Source organism: Watersipora subatra, chromosome 9, assembly GCF_963576615.1.
Source record: "Watersipora subatra chromosome 9, tzWatSuba1.1, whole genome shotgun sequence".
Lineage (NCBI taxonomy): Eukaryota > Metazoa > Bryozoa > Gymnolaemata > Cheilostomatida > Watersiporidae > Watersipora > Watersipora subatra.
Window position 1 is genome coordinate 20,627,527 of NC_088716.1, and position 13,595 is coordinate 20,641,121.

Below are 13,595 nucleotides of genomic sequence, written 5' to 3' on the forward strand. Positions count from 1 at the left end.
AAACACTGTCAGCATAATATTACGTTTTATTTATTTTGATATTAGTTATTATTATTTCATGTTAAATTTGCTTGGATTAAAATGAATCATCTAAACAGCTAACTTTAAAACGTTTAGGATCACAGGCTAGTTTCTTTACTATCATCTTCAGTTATTCCGTCAGGCTAGATTATCTCTGGTGTTTTCCTTTTACGCAAGCACCCTTTGTCCCTTATTATCTCTGGCCATTGTTTGTCATCACTGGACTATACAGATGACTAGAGGCCTACTGCTGGATGAACAATGGTTGTTGTTCACCATAGTGTCATTTGCAGTTGTAGGCGATGGCTGAGCAAGATAGAAAGCCCGTGTTATCTGATGGGGATAAAAAACCTATCACAGTATTTCATGACCAACTCGGAGCCAACACTACCAGTATGGCCCAGCTTGTTAGCACCCTGCAAGACTATGATCCCATAGTAAGTAATGTTCATGAGTAGATGTGGAACGGGACAGGTTTTTTAAGTTCAAGATTAGACTCGAGACACTGTCTTGTGAAAATTCGAGACACGAGACAGTAAAATAATGAGCATTTGGTGATGATTTCACTACACAAGTACTAGCCCACTTGGTATATGAAATTGATAAGCCTCTTTTTAAATTGAATTTTCACCTGGTGTAAACGATTTAAATACAACATTTTAATAGTGATATGCATGTATTTTTTGTAAACAAAAGTGACACAAACTGCTTTAAAATAGCGAAGTTATATATTTTTAAGGATTCTGAGTTTGATTAATAATAATTATTATAAACACCTTTAGTTTTTATTCGTGTAGTTGAACTCCTTAAAATGTGAAATAAGTATGTACATGTATGTACATTACACTATTTTATATTTTGATTAATACCTTTTTTCTCTGGTAAATTGATCTCTGGATGATTTCTTTTGGGATGTTTATGAAGTCCTGATGTGTTTGAATCTTTATAGGATACATATTTTCCACGTTTTTGCAGATAAGCTTGCTAAATTCCCCATCTTCTGTTTTAAAGGCAAAATAAGACCATACCACACTTTTAGACTCTTTGGCTGGTGGTGGAACCAAAATCGGCAAAACTTCTTCTGCCGCCATGTTTTAACAGCCGTGCGCAGGCGCTTTAGTTCTATTCCCTGTCTCGAGTTTGGCAATAGTTAGGTCGAGACGAGAACCATCCGGGACGAGACAGGTCGATACTCGAGATGTCTTGTGTCTCATTCCACTTCTATTCATGAGCTGCATGCCTCTCCAACTTGTCTAGTTCATTAGGCCACATGTTATGTATATTTTATACAGTTTAGACAGACGTCTCATTTGACCTGTGGTACTAGTGGAAGCGTGGAATGGCTTATTAGGTAAAATGAAAAGTTGTGTTTTTTGTGCTAAATTGGCAGAACTTTCTGCCTTGTATTTGCTGAAACTTTAGTAAATGCTTTAGTCTTGCTATGAGTTGTAAAACACATCTGAGGTGTCAAATATGAGAGTTATCTTTGGTCTCAAAGTTTCTAAAAATCGATTTTTATTTTGATCCTGGTAATATAAATTGTATGATTTTTTAATATTTGTTTTTAGTACTTTTGTTTCTGAAATATTTTTTATAGTCTTTGAGCGACTACACTTTTATTGTAAGTCAAATAGTTTTTCCAGATTGTGCCATAAACAAATTCGTTTACAACCAGAAACTAAACAGAGAAAAGCAAATATCAAGCATTTCAAATATGCAATATGTTTACATTGTGAGGATTTGGGAATGTGAGCTTGTTGAGCTACTGTGTTTCATTGGACAGTTGCATATTGCGGATTAACGTGGGTGCTTTGTTAAAAAAGGTAACAAATCATACGCCAGAGTCAGAGTGGCGCACTTCTGTCTCGCATTTTCATGTGCATCACCTGCAAGGGCCGTTTCCATCTTTCATTATCCTGAAACACTTATTTAAAAATTTGCGCGTAACTTTACTTGCGGGTTTGATGTTTCCATCTTGTAGATCACACAGACTTGCGGATTAGTCGTGTCATGGAAACAGTGGTTAAAACATGATTGGGCGAAATCTCATAGACCAACGGACAAATATAACATAGATTATGAGCAAGTCTGATCTTTCAAGTCTAGTTTTGGTCCAGGACAGTGGCTAGTGAAAGGCCAACTTGACAACTTTTTTCTGCTCAAGATATTTCTAATGAAGTCTTGTTTTTAACCAAACACTTTAATCCTCGCAGTATCGCCTCCGTGTTGTCAATAATAACCCTATATGGTTAGTTCTTTAATTCCTAAGAGCCAAGTGGCGTGGGGGAGACAACTGGCTTTGGTCTAGAATCAAACTTTAATCTGTCGAATGACTAAATGGTGTGAAACGGAGTAAATTTTGACATAACAACTTAATTTAGGACCCAATATAAACTGTTGGGGCGTTTGCTAAACATTCGGTAAAAAAAGACCTAGGCTATCTATGAAATAATTTTACCGATTAACTTTTCAAATCAGCAATCTTTGAAACTCTCCTAACACTAAATCATTGAGTTTCTGTTAGTTGGAATGTGTCCATCTATATAAATACAGCAAGAATTTGGGCAGGAGAATATGTAGGTGGGTTTACCAGATGCCTTATGCAGTTTTTCATTTCCATGACCCTGCTTCCTGTTGCGGTAGTAACTTGTTATTCAACCGACTCACAACCCACCAATGCACTAGCAAATAATGCATCGCCAAGATGAGTCACTGCTCACTTACTGTGGGTTTTATTTTCAGGCATTTGTGGGAATATTTCCATAACCAACTGTGGTAAATAGTGATTGTAACTACGAGTTGGTCTCTCTTCCAGAGCTGTGCAGCTGATCGGTGATGCGTTAAGGCATGTCATTATCCCATTAAATTAGCAGAACAGAATGCATTACGAATTATATGCTTGACTGAACTTTCGAGTTGCCATCGGCTCTGCGAACCTTTTAAAGATAAAGTTCTACAAAATTTTAGTGGGTTATCTCTATTTTCGAATATTTGCGATTGTTTTGGATGTTTCAGGTGATCTGACTGCCAGGATGTTTCAAGATTGAGATCGACAAAATTTGATCACGGTTAAAACGCTCCGAAGAAAATACGTGCGAAATGACATCACTAGTTGCATGGCTGCCTATTTCTCTCGTTATTGATATCAGCTATTGCGTTCAGGTTGCAGCGTTGCGTGCCTCTATTCTGTCAGCCTCTGTGCCGAAGTGCAACTATAGACGTCATAGTAGCACTAATGCTGCAATCTGGGCATTTTAACCGGATCATGTTTTGTCGATTTGAATCTTGTAACATACTCGCAGTCAGATCACCTCAAACATCAAAAACAATCGCAAGTGATAGAAAAACACTGATACTTTCTGATAGAATCTACTAAAAGTTTGTGGTGGCTCATCTTAGAGGCCAACGAGTCTGGTTACCAAAGAATTCATTTTGTTAGAATTGTTAGTTATCTTCAGTCTCTGCGAATAATCAGCTATGAAACCTGATTGTACAAACAGTACTAAAGAAGAAAAATTGTGTATTTTGCAATACTGTGTTCAGTTATTTCCGGTTGGCACTGGTTGTACCAGTAAAGCAATTTAGTTGGTTAGGAGTTGAAACCATATTTTCTCAATCACCAACTGACTTCGACAATCACCACTGTTGACAAGTACCACTCAGAGGTGCCTCAAACGCCAAATCTCTGGCGATCCACAAAATTTGTAAAATCTTACATGATTCAAGCTGTATAAAGCCTGGTTTCCATATGACAGCGCAAGGCGCGCAACAAGGCGCACGACGTCGTGCGTAGGCCAGTTGTGATATGGAAACGTCAACGTACGACGGTCGCGCGACGTGCGTACGCTGATCGCAAGTATCCAACAGAATGGATCCTTGCGATGGGTGCGTGCGATTATGTATCCCACAATACACCGCTAGACCTTTTCAACCTATCCCACAATTCCAGCGAAAGGCTTTGTTCCGAAGAAATCGGTCTCCCGTACGAAAGAGTAAGCCCGATTTTTATATGACAGCGTAATTTCGCAACGGAGGTCAGTTTTTCCGAAGAAATATGTCTCTCCTACGAAAAAGTAAGGAAAATATCCACCCTGTCCAATGCAAGCATGGAGCTTACGCGCGATATGGAAACACTGCCTCGCGGCCCAAGAAATGCATTGCGCACGATCACTGGGCCGCGCGCGATCATTGCGTTGTCATATGGAAACCAGGCTTTAATGCCAGTTGTTCACACAGTTGATAATAACATGATTCGCAATGGCCTTTGCAATTGTGCAAATTGAAGAGACAGCATTGCTGTTATTTCTACCGTCTCTTACACACTGCACTCCCATTGAATTAATTAATGCTGTCAACATTCTCGTACTTTCTGACAGTGAAATTCATGGTCCAATGTTCTTCTTGTATTCTAAAAGCGAAATATAATTTTATTCAGTGATATGAACAGGTTTGTGTTATTCAACTTTTAGCTCCAACTTTTAGTAGTCATCCGCGCTACAAATAGATCTGAATCTCAAATGCATCATAAGTTCTTCCTCTTCGTGCCGTGCTAGATAGCAAAAATTGCGTCAAGTTGATTAGGTATTCTAAACAGAAAATGTTAAATTCATGGGGAAATGGGGAAAACTATGGGGAAATATTTCTCAAGCCATTTCTTTTCTTTTAGTGAATGTTTTCACTCTAGCTTCCAAAAACTAATTTTGGTTTGAGTTATGGTGTAAATTTTATGAGGAATGCTTCCTGGCAATAATCTTTGTCAGGCAGCATTTATGCCAGGCAGCAGGTTTGTCAGGCACAAACCTACTGATAAGTTTTATTAGTAGGTTTGCGCTGGGCTATTTAATATTTTCATGAAAACGTTATTTCTGTAAAAATATGGTATCTTTTACCATATTTTACCCTCTATATGGTATCTTATACCATCTCTACATCACCATGTAGAGATGATTTCATGGCAGTACATGGAAGTTTGGTAAATGAGCAGTTTTATAGAGAACATCTGCTCACCTTTTTGGTGATGATGGTCTTCATGTATTGTTAGTTGAATTGTGGTAGTCACTAGGAGCAAGCCTCACGTTGGCCAGTATTTCCGCACCGCTTTCACGAAACTAATCGAGTTGTCCTTAAGGCATTCCAATGCACATTCTTGAGTTCTAATCAGATAAATTGTGGTGCACTTACAGGGACAATACAAGTTCTAGGATTACCAATTGAGCCCTGCATTGCTTGAAGTGAGTCTGATTTTCATATCAAATGAACCGTATGTAACGCAAGGAGCTCTGGTAACTGTTCCCTCATTTGAAAGTTCTTTAATATAACCGAATACCATTCTTGTTACACAATTTTTACAAGTTTGGAAGGCGGTTGGGTTGATTGGTGCTAGGGTTAGAGTGTTGGTCTACCAAGCTGAATGTCATGAGATGAAGTCCTATTCAAAGCAACCTTTTATGAAGTCTGTATTATTTTGTCAGTTCGCCGAATTCAAGCAAGGATACAAGATTATAGTTGTATAAATGGCTAGCGGCTAGAATTTCCACGGAATGTTTAAGCTGTAATGGGATGGTATGAATGCTGTTTTTGTTATTTTAGCACCATAGAAACCATGTGAAGAACCACTAACGTACAGATTCACTGCTACGATAAAGAAAATAATTGTTATTTGTTAGAAATTAGCTGAAGTGTTCAGTCTATGACTTGTTCATATTTGGCGATTACAGTGCACCCCTGGATTGGGATGTCCCTGTTTTATGGTTTTTGCCTCATGATGTGGAACACAATCCGTTTCCGTTCCCTCATTACAGCATTTATTTTGCCATACCGACATCAACAAAAATGTCTCTCAAAAGTCAAATTTTGTGGGCGGTGGGCTGAATACGTTGGAATAACGAGGATGCTAATATGCTATTTGCCAAAATCCCTCTCACAACGCCTGAAATAGATATGATGCTCGCTTATTTCATATATGCTTGATACTGCGTGAGCGAAACGAAGGTCAGTGAAAAGTACGCAAAAGTGAAAATTTATTGTGCATTTTGGTGTTTAATATAATATTTACTATAAACTACAATTTATTATACGTATATAACTGCATATATGTATAGCTTCAATTTGTTAGCCATGGATTCTAAGATTGATTATGACATTAAAGTAAGAATTGTAACCAAAATCATAAGCAGATCATAACCCCTAAATACATTAAAGTTACTGCAGGTATACTGATTTTGGCGACCGTGAAGTACCATCGCCAAAATGGTTCACACTTGAAAGGAGGTCGTCGATGCTTGGCGAAATATTGAGAAAGTTTGACAGCTGCAAACTTTCCCAACATGTCTGCGATGCTTCGTCGATGTCATCGGTTCACAGTTCACATAATGGACGATGAACGCCGAAAGGAAAACGCTGACTAACGGCGATATGGTGTAAATCGGCCTTTAATGGCAAGCAGGGGTGATGCTGATCTATGGCTATATGTTCACCAGGCTTTTATTGCATCCACTTTGTGTCATAGGTGGGACTCGTAAGTGCTTAGTATAGCCTGCACTTATCCACTGCCTCCAAAGTACCCTAGTGTAACCCAATCCAGATGAAAACAACCCATTTCTACTTCAATTACCCTGCAATTATAATCCGAATGGCATATGCGTTCCCATACATATACCCTGTGTGGTGAGTCCCCAAGGGGGTCTTGAACTTCTACTAATCAGAGAAACTGTTAGCCATCAGCTGTAGTACCTCTCTCTGTATCCTGTTCTACTTCAGCTGCTACCGTATACTGCTACATATATAGTACTACTACTGTGTAATTAAGCCACCCAGCTATAGCGTGTTAGTCATTTGTGTTATCACAGTTATCAAGAGAACCGGCTTCCTTAAGAAATAATATATGTGCAGCACTGAGTTTCACCTCAGGTTAGTTTATCACTAGTTGTTACTAATTGTAGATTCCAGACGTAGTTACGGCTCACTATCTCAACAAGTCAGGGTTTGAAGCTGTGGATCCAAGGCTGTATGTATCTCACCTATTATAGCCACGCAAAGGCTTGGTTTTGTCTCTTTATCTTATCTGCATGGTGAAATGTGCTATCTCTTGATGCATTCTACTCGGGCCTAATTTCTGATATGATACTGAGTGAATTCTCACTTACGATTAGGAACTCCCTTATTTGGTGAACCTAACTACACACCTAACTGCTATCTAGCAGACGCATGGCTTTAGCTGAAATCTAGCTGGTGAAATTGTTGCGCCAATTATTGGGTTCATTAGCCATGGATCCTAAAATCGATAACTACGTTAAAGGAAGAAGTAAAAATCATAGCTGTAATTATAAGCAGATCATAACCACTAAATACAATAAAGTTACTGTAGGTAACTATAGTTACTAAGGTTAATATACTGTTTTGTTACTAATTTTTAATATATTACAGTACGTATATAAAGTTTTGATGTTTTTTTTTACCAGAAGTGTTTGCATTAGAGAATTACTATGGGTTTATATACCTTTCTGTATGACATTTTCGCCTTACGATGCCAACACCGGAACAAATTAATGTCATATGGCGGGGGTCTAATGCACGCTGAAAAGTTTGTTTGTAGCGATGATTGTAAGTCGAAGCTTGGCTACTTGTAATCCGCTTATTGGTGCTACTATAGCTTGCTGTCTACTACCATATGTGAGTAAAATAGCGACTTTTACCACATGATGAACATCACTTCGATTATTAAGTTCGATGTATCAATGGCTCATCATTTTTGTCTGATTGTTACATTCAGCATGTTTAAAAAATCTGGTACCGGTAATTGATTTTTTGAGGTTGAGGTTTATTTTTATACAAAAACGTAAATGTTGCTTCTAGCATTAAGTAATTGGTAAAGAAATGATTCTTTTAATTAGATGGTGACTTTTGGGAACTTTACTAACAACGTTTTTGTACTCGTCGCTTTTTAAAACACTTGCTATAAATAAGACAAAATTTGTCATGGTCTATATCGATTAAACGCTGATGAAAAGTTTGTACTATGTTCTGTTAATGCGTGTTAAGTTGAGATTCTACCAAGACGATTTGTTGGAGTTGTGTTTCCGCTGAGAGAGGTGAAAGGGCCTCTAGTCTGCTTTGATTTGTTTTTACAAAGACTTTACATCACTCCGTCTATAAAAAAGGCTCAGTTTTTAGTTAATAAAATACAGTATCAATATCCATTTTATTTTGACCACTTATCTCTACAAGCACAAAAGAGTCATGTTTGTAATTTTGGCTTGGTTGCAAAATATGATTGGTCAATTCCATGTTTTACTGCATTGAAATCGGACTAACATAATATGCAGCACTTCACTGATCATGTGTGGGCGACAGGGACAAAGCTATTTTTACAATCTTTTTGTTATATATCTAACAGACTTTGTTAGAGTGGAAGCAACTCCCATAAAGTATCCTGGTGTAAATGCACCTTTAGGGACATAGATTCCTGCTGGCAATAAGTTATCTAATACTAGGAGCTTTCAGATTACTTATAGAGGGTTTACGTATTATAAAATATTGTGGTAATATTAATAATGGGATGGGTACTTGATGAGCTTTTGTTTACTTCTTGTTGTATTCATAGACTTCATTACTAGAGTGTTGATGGTATATTTCTATCCGTTAATGCAAAGAATTATCTTCCCATGTGCAGCTTAGGCTATAAATGATCAGCTGCCCTGCAGTAACATGATACTACATTACTGTACACAATGACTATTATCGATAATACAAGGGACATGTGCGAAATGTTAACCTTTACACGCCGATTTCATCCGTATGTGACTCGATTCGACTCGATGATTACTCTCGAAATGAGTCCACTAAACCATTTTAGTATATACCGAATGATTTTAGTATGAGACTAGCGTTATGTTATCATAGCTTAAAATCATTAGCATATTTATCAAGATCTTGGGCTACAGCTTTGCATACTGCATCACCACGCTTGCATTTGTCGACTGTCATTACCCGACTCAGTTATCATCCGCCATTAATATACAGCAAGTTGTCGACTTATGGTCTACGCGACATGCGTCTACCCGACTTTATGACTACATCCGTGGGAAGGTCAGGCAGCTTGGTGCAAGGCATATCAAAAGCCGTTCTTCGTTATTTTCGTGAGGCTTTTTCGTTAATTTTTCATTAGGGTGAATTTTTTCTGTGCGACAGATATCAGCAATAATTTCTCTCGAAATTAAAATTCGCCGATTTGAGTACTGATTATATATGTTATTAAACGATATGCGTTGCTCGCCATGGCGAGTTCAGCATTATCTGTTATGGTAAAAATAGATTCGCAAACAGATGAATGATTAAATCTTAGTCGAAAGTTTTAAGTTGACTCAAATACATACTGAAACTTGCTTCAAGTATGTGTTTAGTAAGCTAAATTCATTTCAGTTAGATCAGAACATACAGAATCGACTTATGTCCAAATCGTCATACGGCCTGACGGCTGTAACCAAACCCGGTTGTAAGTCAACGACCTACTGTACGCGCGCAGTACAGTAGGTACTGCACTGTGATTGTCTTAAAATTTTGAAAGTATGCTATCAAATTGAAATGTAGAATGACCATATGCGTACACCTCAAAAGCGTATACATGGTATACATATAATTCACATGGATGATCTAAAAGCACCCTAAAATGAACATATCTAGACCTAGATATGTACTATCTTTATCTCTTATCTACAGCGTTAAGGTGTTCGCTGTAGCTAGCTAGTTTGCAGCAGGCGTGTATTAGCTTCCCGCGGTTGCTGACATTGCAGTCCAGCTATTTCAAGCCTTTGTGTGGTTACATAAATTTTGGCAGGTAATTTTTAGAATTGGCTTGTTGATTCAGTAAACACACCATTTACATAATGTTTACTTCTGGTGTGGCAATCTAGTAGTCATAATTTTTTGTTCAGTGTTTTTCTGCTATCACAGGAAGTGAATGTTTGTGAGATTTATCGCTCTTAGCATGGAGGCATAAATAAAGTCCCACAAGCTATGGACATGATCAGCTTATGTTAGTCATACACTATGTTTCCATGATGCGCATTTGGAGTTGTGCACACTTTGAGTTACCACGTGATAATTGATTCAATGGACATTCTCATGATGCGTATTAACATATGCGCTTTATTAAAGAAATAAGGATTTCTATGCAGAAGTAATACCGGCGCATGCGAAAATACTCAAATTGACATAATAGTTACTGAAATGTAGAAAATTAAAAAGAACGAATGGCTTGTGGGGCATTTTTTGGGCATAATTCACAAGTGATGATGCACAAAAAAATCCATCTTTCGCAGGCATGAAACATTTTATAAAAATTTGCGAGTAACAGAACTCGCTTGACTAGCGGATTTTGGCTGCTTCCATCTTGTGGATGATGACAAACTTGTGCATAACCGCATCATAGAAACAGTGATGATAGCGGCTAGTAAATCCCTTGTTTTACAGGCTCTCTGATTAGCGTGGTTAGAAAAGACCGTTACAATACATTTGACGGGATAGTAAAGGAGCAATAGCGGATAGCCTAATTGCCCTGGATTAATCATTGCAGGGTGAGGCTCGTCTCTTTATCCACCCACAAGTTTATATCAGACATAGTTAATGACTCCTTACAGCAGTTCAAAATGAGGCAGTCAGCAGTGAACAAAAAGCAGCGCCAGGTGAGATAACTCCAATATTGTGAACTGTTAGCCAGAGATCATTGTTTTGCATTTCCTTGCATGTATATTTACAGAAGTTGCCAGTGCATATGAAGCCATGGTTTCTCTGTTGTGAAAATTAATCACTCGTGTACCAAAAAATAGTTGTAATTAAAATCACAGGGTGTTATTGTTTGTTAAAGTGTTTTGTTGTAGAAAATAAACATGGCCAAATTTTTCATAAACTTGTTGAGTATCGATAAACCTTCATACCGATATAAAAACGAAAAAAAATTTGGCCATGAACTTCCGTGTTACGTAAATGCAGAGTTTTCTTATGTTTGGGTTATATATATAATATATTACTATATAAATTTATTACATATGAATGCTAACTCAACACATTCTTTCTATTTGGGTTGTGAAACATATATGTATTTCCATCACATAAATTGCGTATATTTTATATTACGTCCACCAATCGTCTGTAGGGAAACTTTAAATTATTGCTTCAGAGACTAAGTTGATCTTTTTAGACGGACAACACCCTGTTGGCCAGATCAGAATGAAAAAACTCCGATTCTTTAGTTTCATCATCATAGGATCACAATTTCTGGCCACACGAAATATTGCCATCATGAATTTCACACAGATGTCTGAGGCTATTCAAAACATTCTTTAGGTTTTTGAACTTTTTTTTACAAAGCGGTAGTTTATTCAATCCAGAGCCAACATAAATGTGATTATTTTAGATTTAAATTTAGCTTTTGCTTATAGAAAAGTCTAGAACACGAAATCTGTAGAAATGAATGCACGAATTTACATTCTAAGATGACGCAAATACCTTACAGTGTGCAGGCCAATTTTAAAGTGGTTACATCATGCTGTGACAAATGTTTGTTTCACATAATATATTATCGTTATTGTTTTCACAATAAAATTGTCAAATATTCTTTTCTCAGAATCCTAATTTCTTTAGTTTTTCTTGTAATGAAGCAGTTACTGTCTCAACACACAAGATTTGGCTTTTGCTAGTCAAGGCTGTTACAAGTAGCATGCACAGTATGGTATTGCTTACAGAGCTCCTGCTATCGCTAGGATGCAAAATTTGGTGTAGGGCAACTCCTAGAGATCAATGTTGTGTTCTTTCATTTGTGCGCGAGTACAAATAGTCCGAGAAAATATTACCAAAGTATCTGCAACAAATACTTGTCAAATTTGGACTGTACAGGCATACTCGACATACGAGTATACCAATATGCCAGAAATGTAAAATATGAAGAAAGTACCAAGCAAGTTTTTGCCTTGAGATATGAGCAGACGAGATGGTTATTGATGTGGTCACTAAGTGGCTGAGTATGTGAGAGGCCGACATCCAGAAAAGCATCGTTCGGTTTTTCTCATCCGATTTGTTAAAGATGCATTGAAAAGGCTGGCTAAAAGTTTGTATAATGTGCACCATTTCGACAATAGTAATTTGTGATTGTGGATAGCATGATTTAATTCCGTTTATGACAATTGCTGCGGAACTACAATTTGACTCGAGCCGGCGATAACAAACAGGGCTGTTCGCAAAAATTAAAAAAAGGATTACTTTCTACTACATTACGGAGTATTCGCTGATGCAAAAGTCAATGGGTTTGTGTCAGTGTGAACTTTGTTATCATCGTCGATCACCCAAGTATTGTAGCATCAATGCAGAGGTAGTGTGAACTAGCCTTTAGCCGATACCGTCTTTCTCGAATGTAAGAACTCCATACAGTACATAATAATGTTACATGTTATTGGAGATCATAACCACTAGATGGGTATTTGTTACTTTATGAATGTAGGTGGTGAATTAAAACAATTAAAAACATGTTTTTTGCATTGTAATATCCTGTTTTAAATGCTTTATTCAAAGGGTATGAACGGATTCATTTGTATTTAGGGATTTTAGATAGCAAGAATCGATTTGACATACGAGCTCGGTCGTGGAATGCATTAAGCTCATATGTCGAAGTATGATTTCCTTCTGCAATCACTGCAACCGGTATGAAAAATTGGAACATGATCAACACTCTTGCTGTTTAATCAGCTCTACCCATGATATTTATTCATTTTCATCTTTGTTTTCAATAAGTCTTAGACAGTCGAACCTTATCGGAGATACATTTTTCAATCATATCTGTATTTCAATCATAAGACAGATTTAATGTTTGCAGGATAAGAAAACAACCTTGACAGTCGAGGACCTGACACCAGCCCTCGCTGAATATGGAATAACTTTGAGAAAACCCCCGTACTTCACTTGAATCTCTGTCTATGATTTCACCCATCTATTCATCAGTGTTGAGAGCGGCGGATCTTTGCACACACATTAAAGGATTGAGGGAGCAAGACTGGCTCTTTCAGCATTAAGATTATAAGCATATATGCAGTTACAAAGAGCTACTTGTTGTACACACCGGGTTATTGGCATATATACGGATGAGATTTATGTTGGTTTTTAATAAATACTTAAAATTACCTGCTTCTCTGTTGGGTTCATTTACTGCAAAATACAACAAGAGTTCACCATAAAATACATGTAAATAAATATGGATACAGCATTTATTGACATACTGTTGATATTGCAAATCAGGGTATTTAGATGATAACACAAAATGTGCTGAGCAGCATGTCTTCAGAGAAAACATTGCCATGACTTGATTAAGCGTAGATATCATTGAAGCCTAATATATAATGTGCATGATTAAAAGTGAACTGACCAAAATAATTTATCTACACGAAAACAATCTATTTAGTTATGTAATCCTCAGAGCCGTATAGTTTCACAGAGTCCCGCATCAAAAACCAGAAACAAAAACGCTTGTTTCCCGAACAACATACTGATCTCTAATGGAATATTCTTACCTCGCTCTCAACATCTCA

At 37.3% G+C, this 13,595-nt stretch overlaps 1 protein-coding gene across 1 annotated transcript in view; it reads left to right on the forward strand.

Moving 5' to 3' along the window:
- The window catches only part of LOC137404309 (transcription initiation factor TFIID subunit 10-like), a 43,384-nt gene extending 30,295 nt beyond the window's left edge, over positions 1–13,089 (forward strand). The window contains exons 2-5 of the mRNA XM_068090499.1: positions 315–458; positions 6,963–7,027; positions 10,595–10,703; positions 12,887–13,089. Of these exons, the coding sequence (XP_067946600.1) occupies positions 324–458; positions 6,963–7,027; positions 10,595–10,703; positions 12,887–12,976 (399 nt within the window). The 5' untranslated portion in view covers positions 315–323 and the 3' untranslated portion in view covers positions 12,977–13,089. The remainder of the gene's footprint in view (positions 1–314; positions 459–6,962; positions 7,028–10,594; positions 10,704–12,886) is intronic.
- Positions 13,090–13,595: the final 506 nt, after the last annotated feature.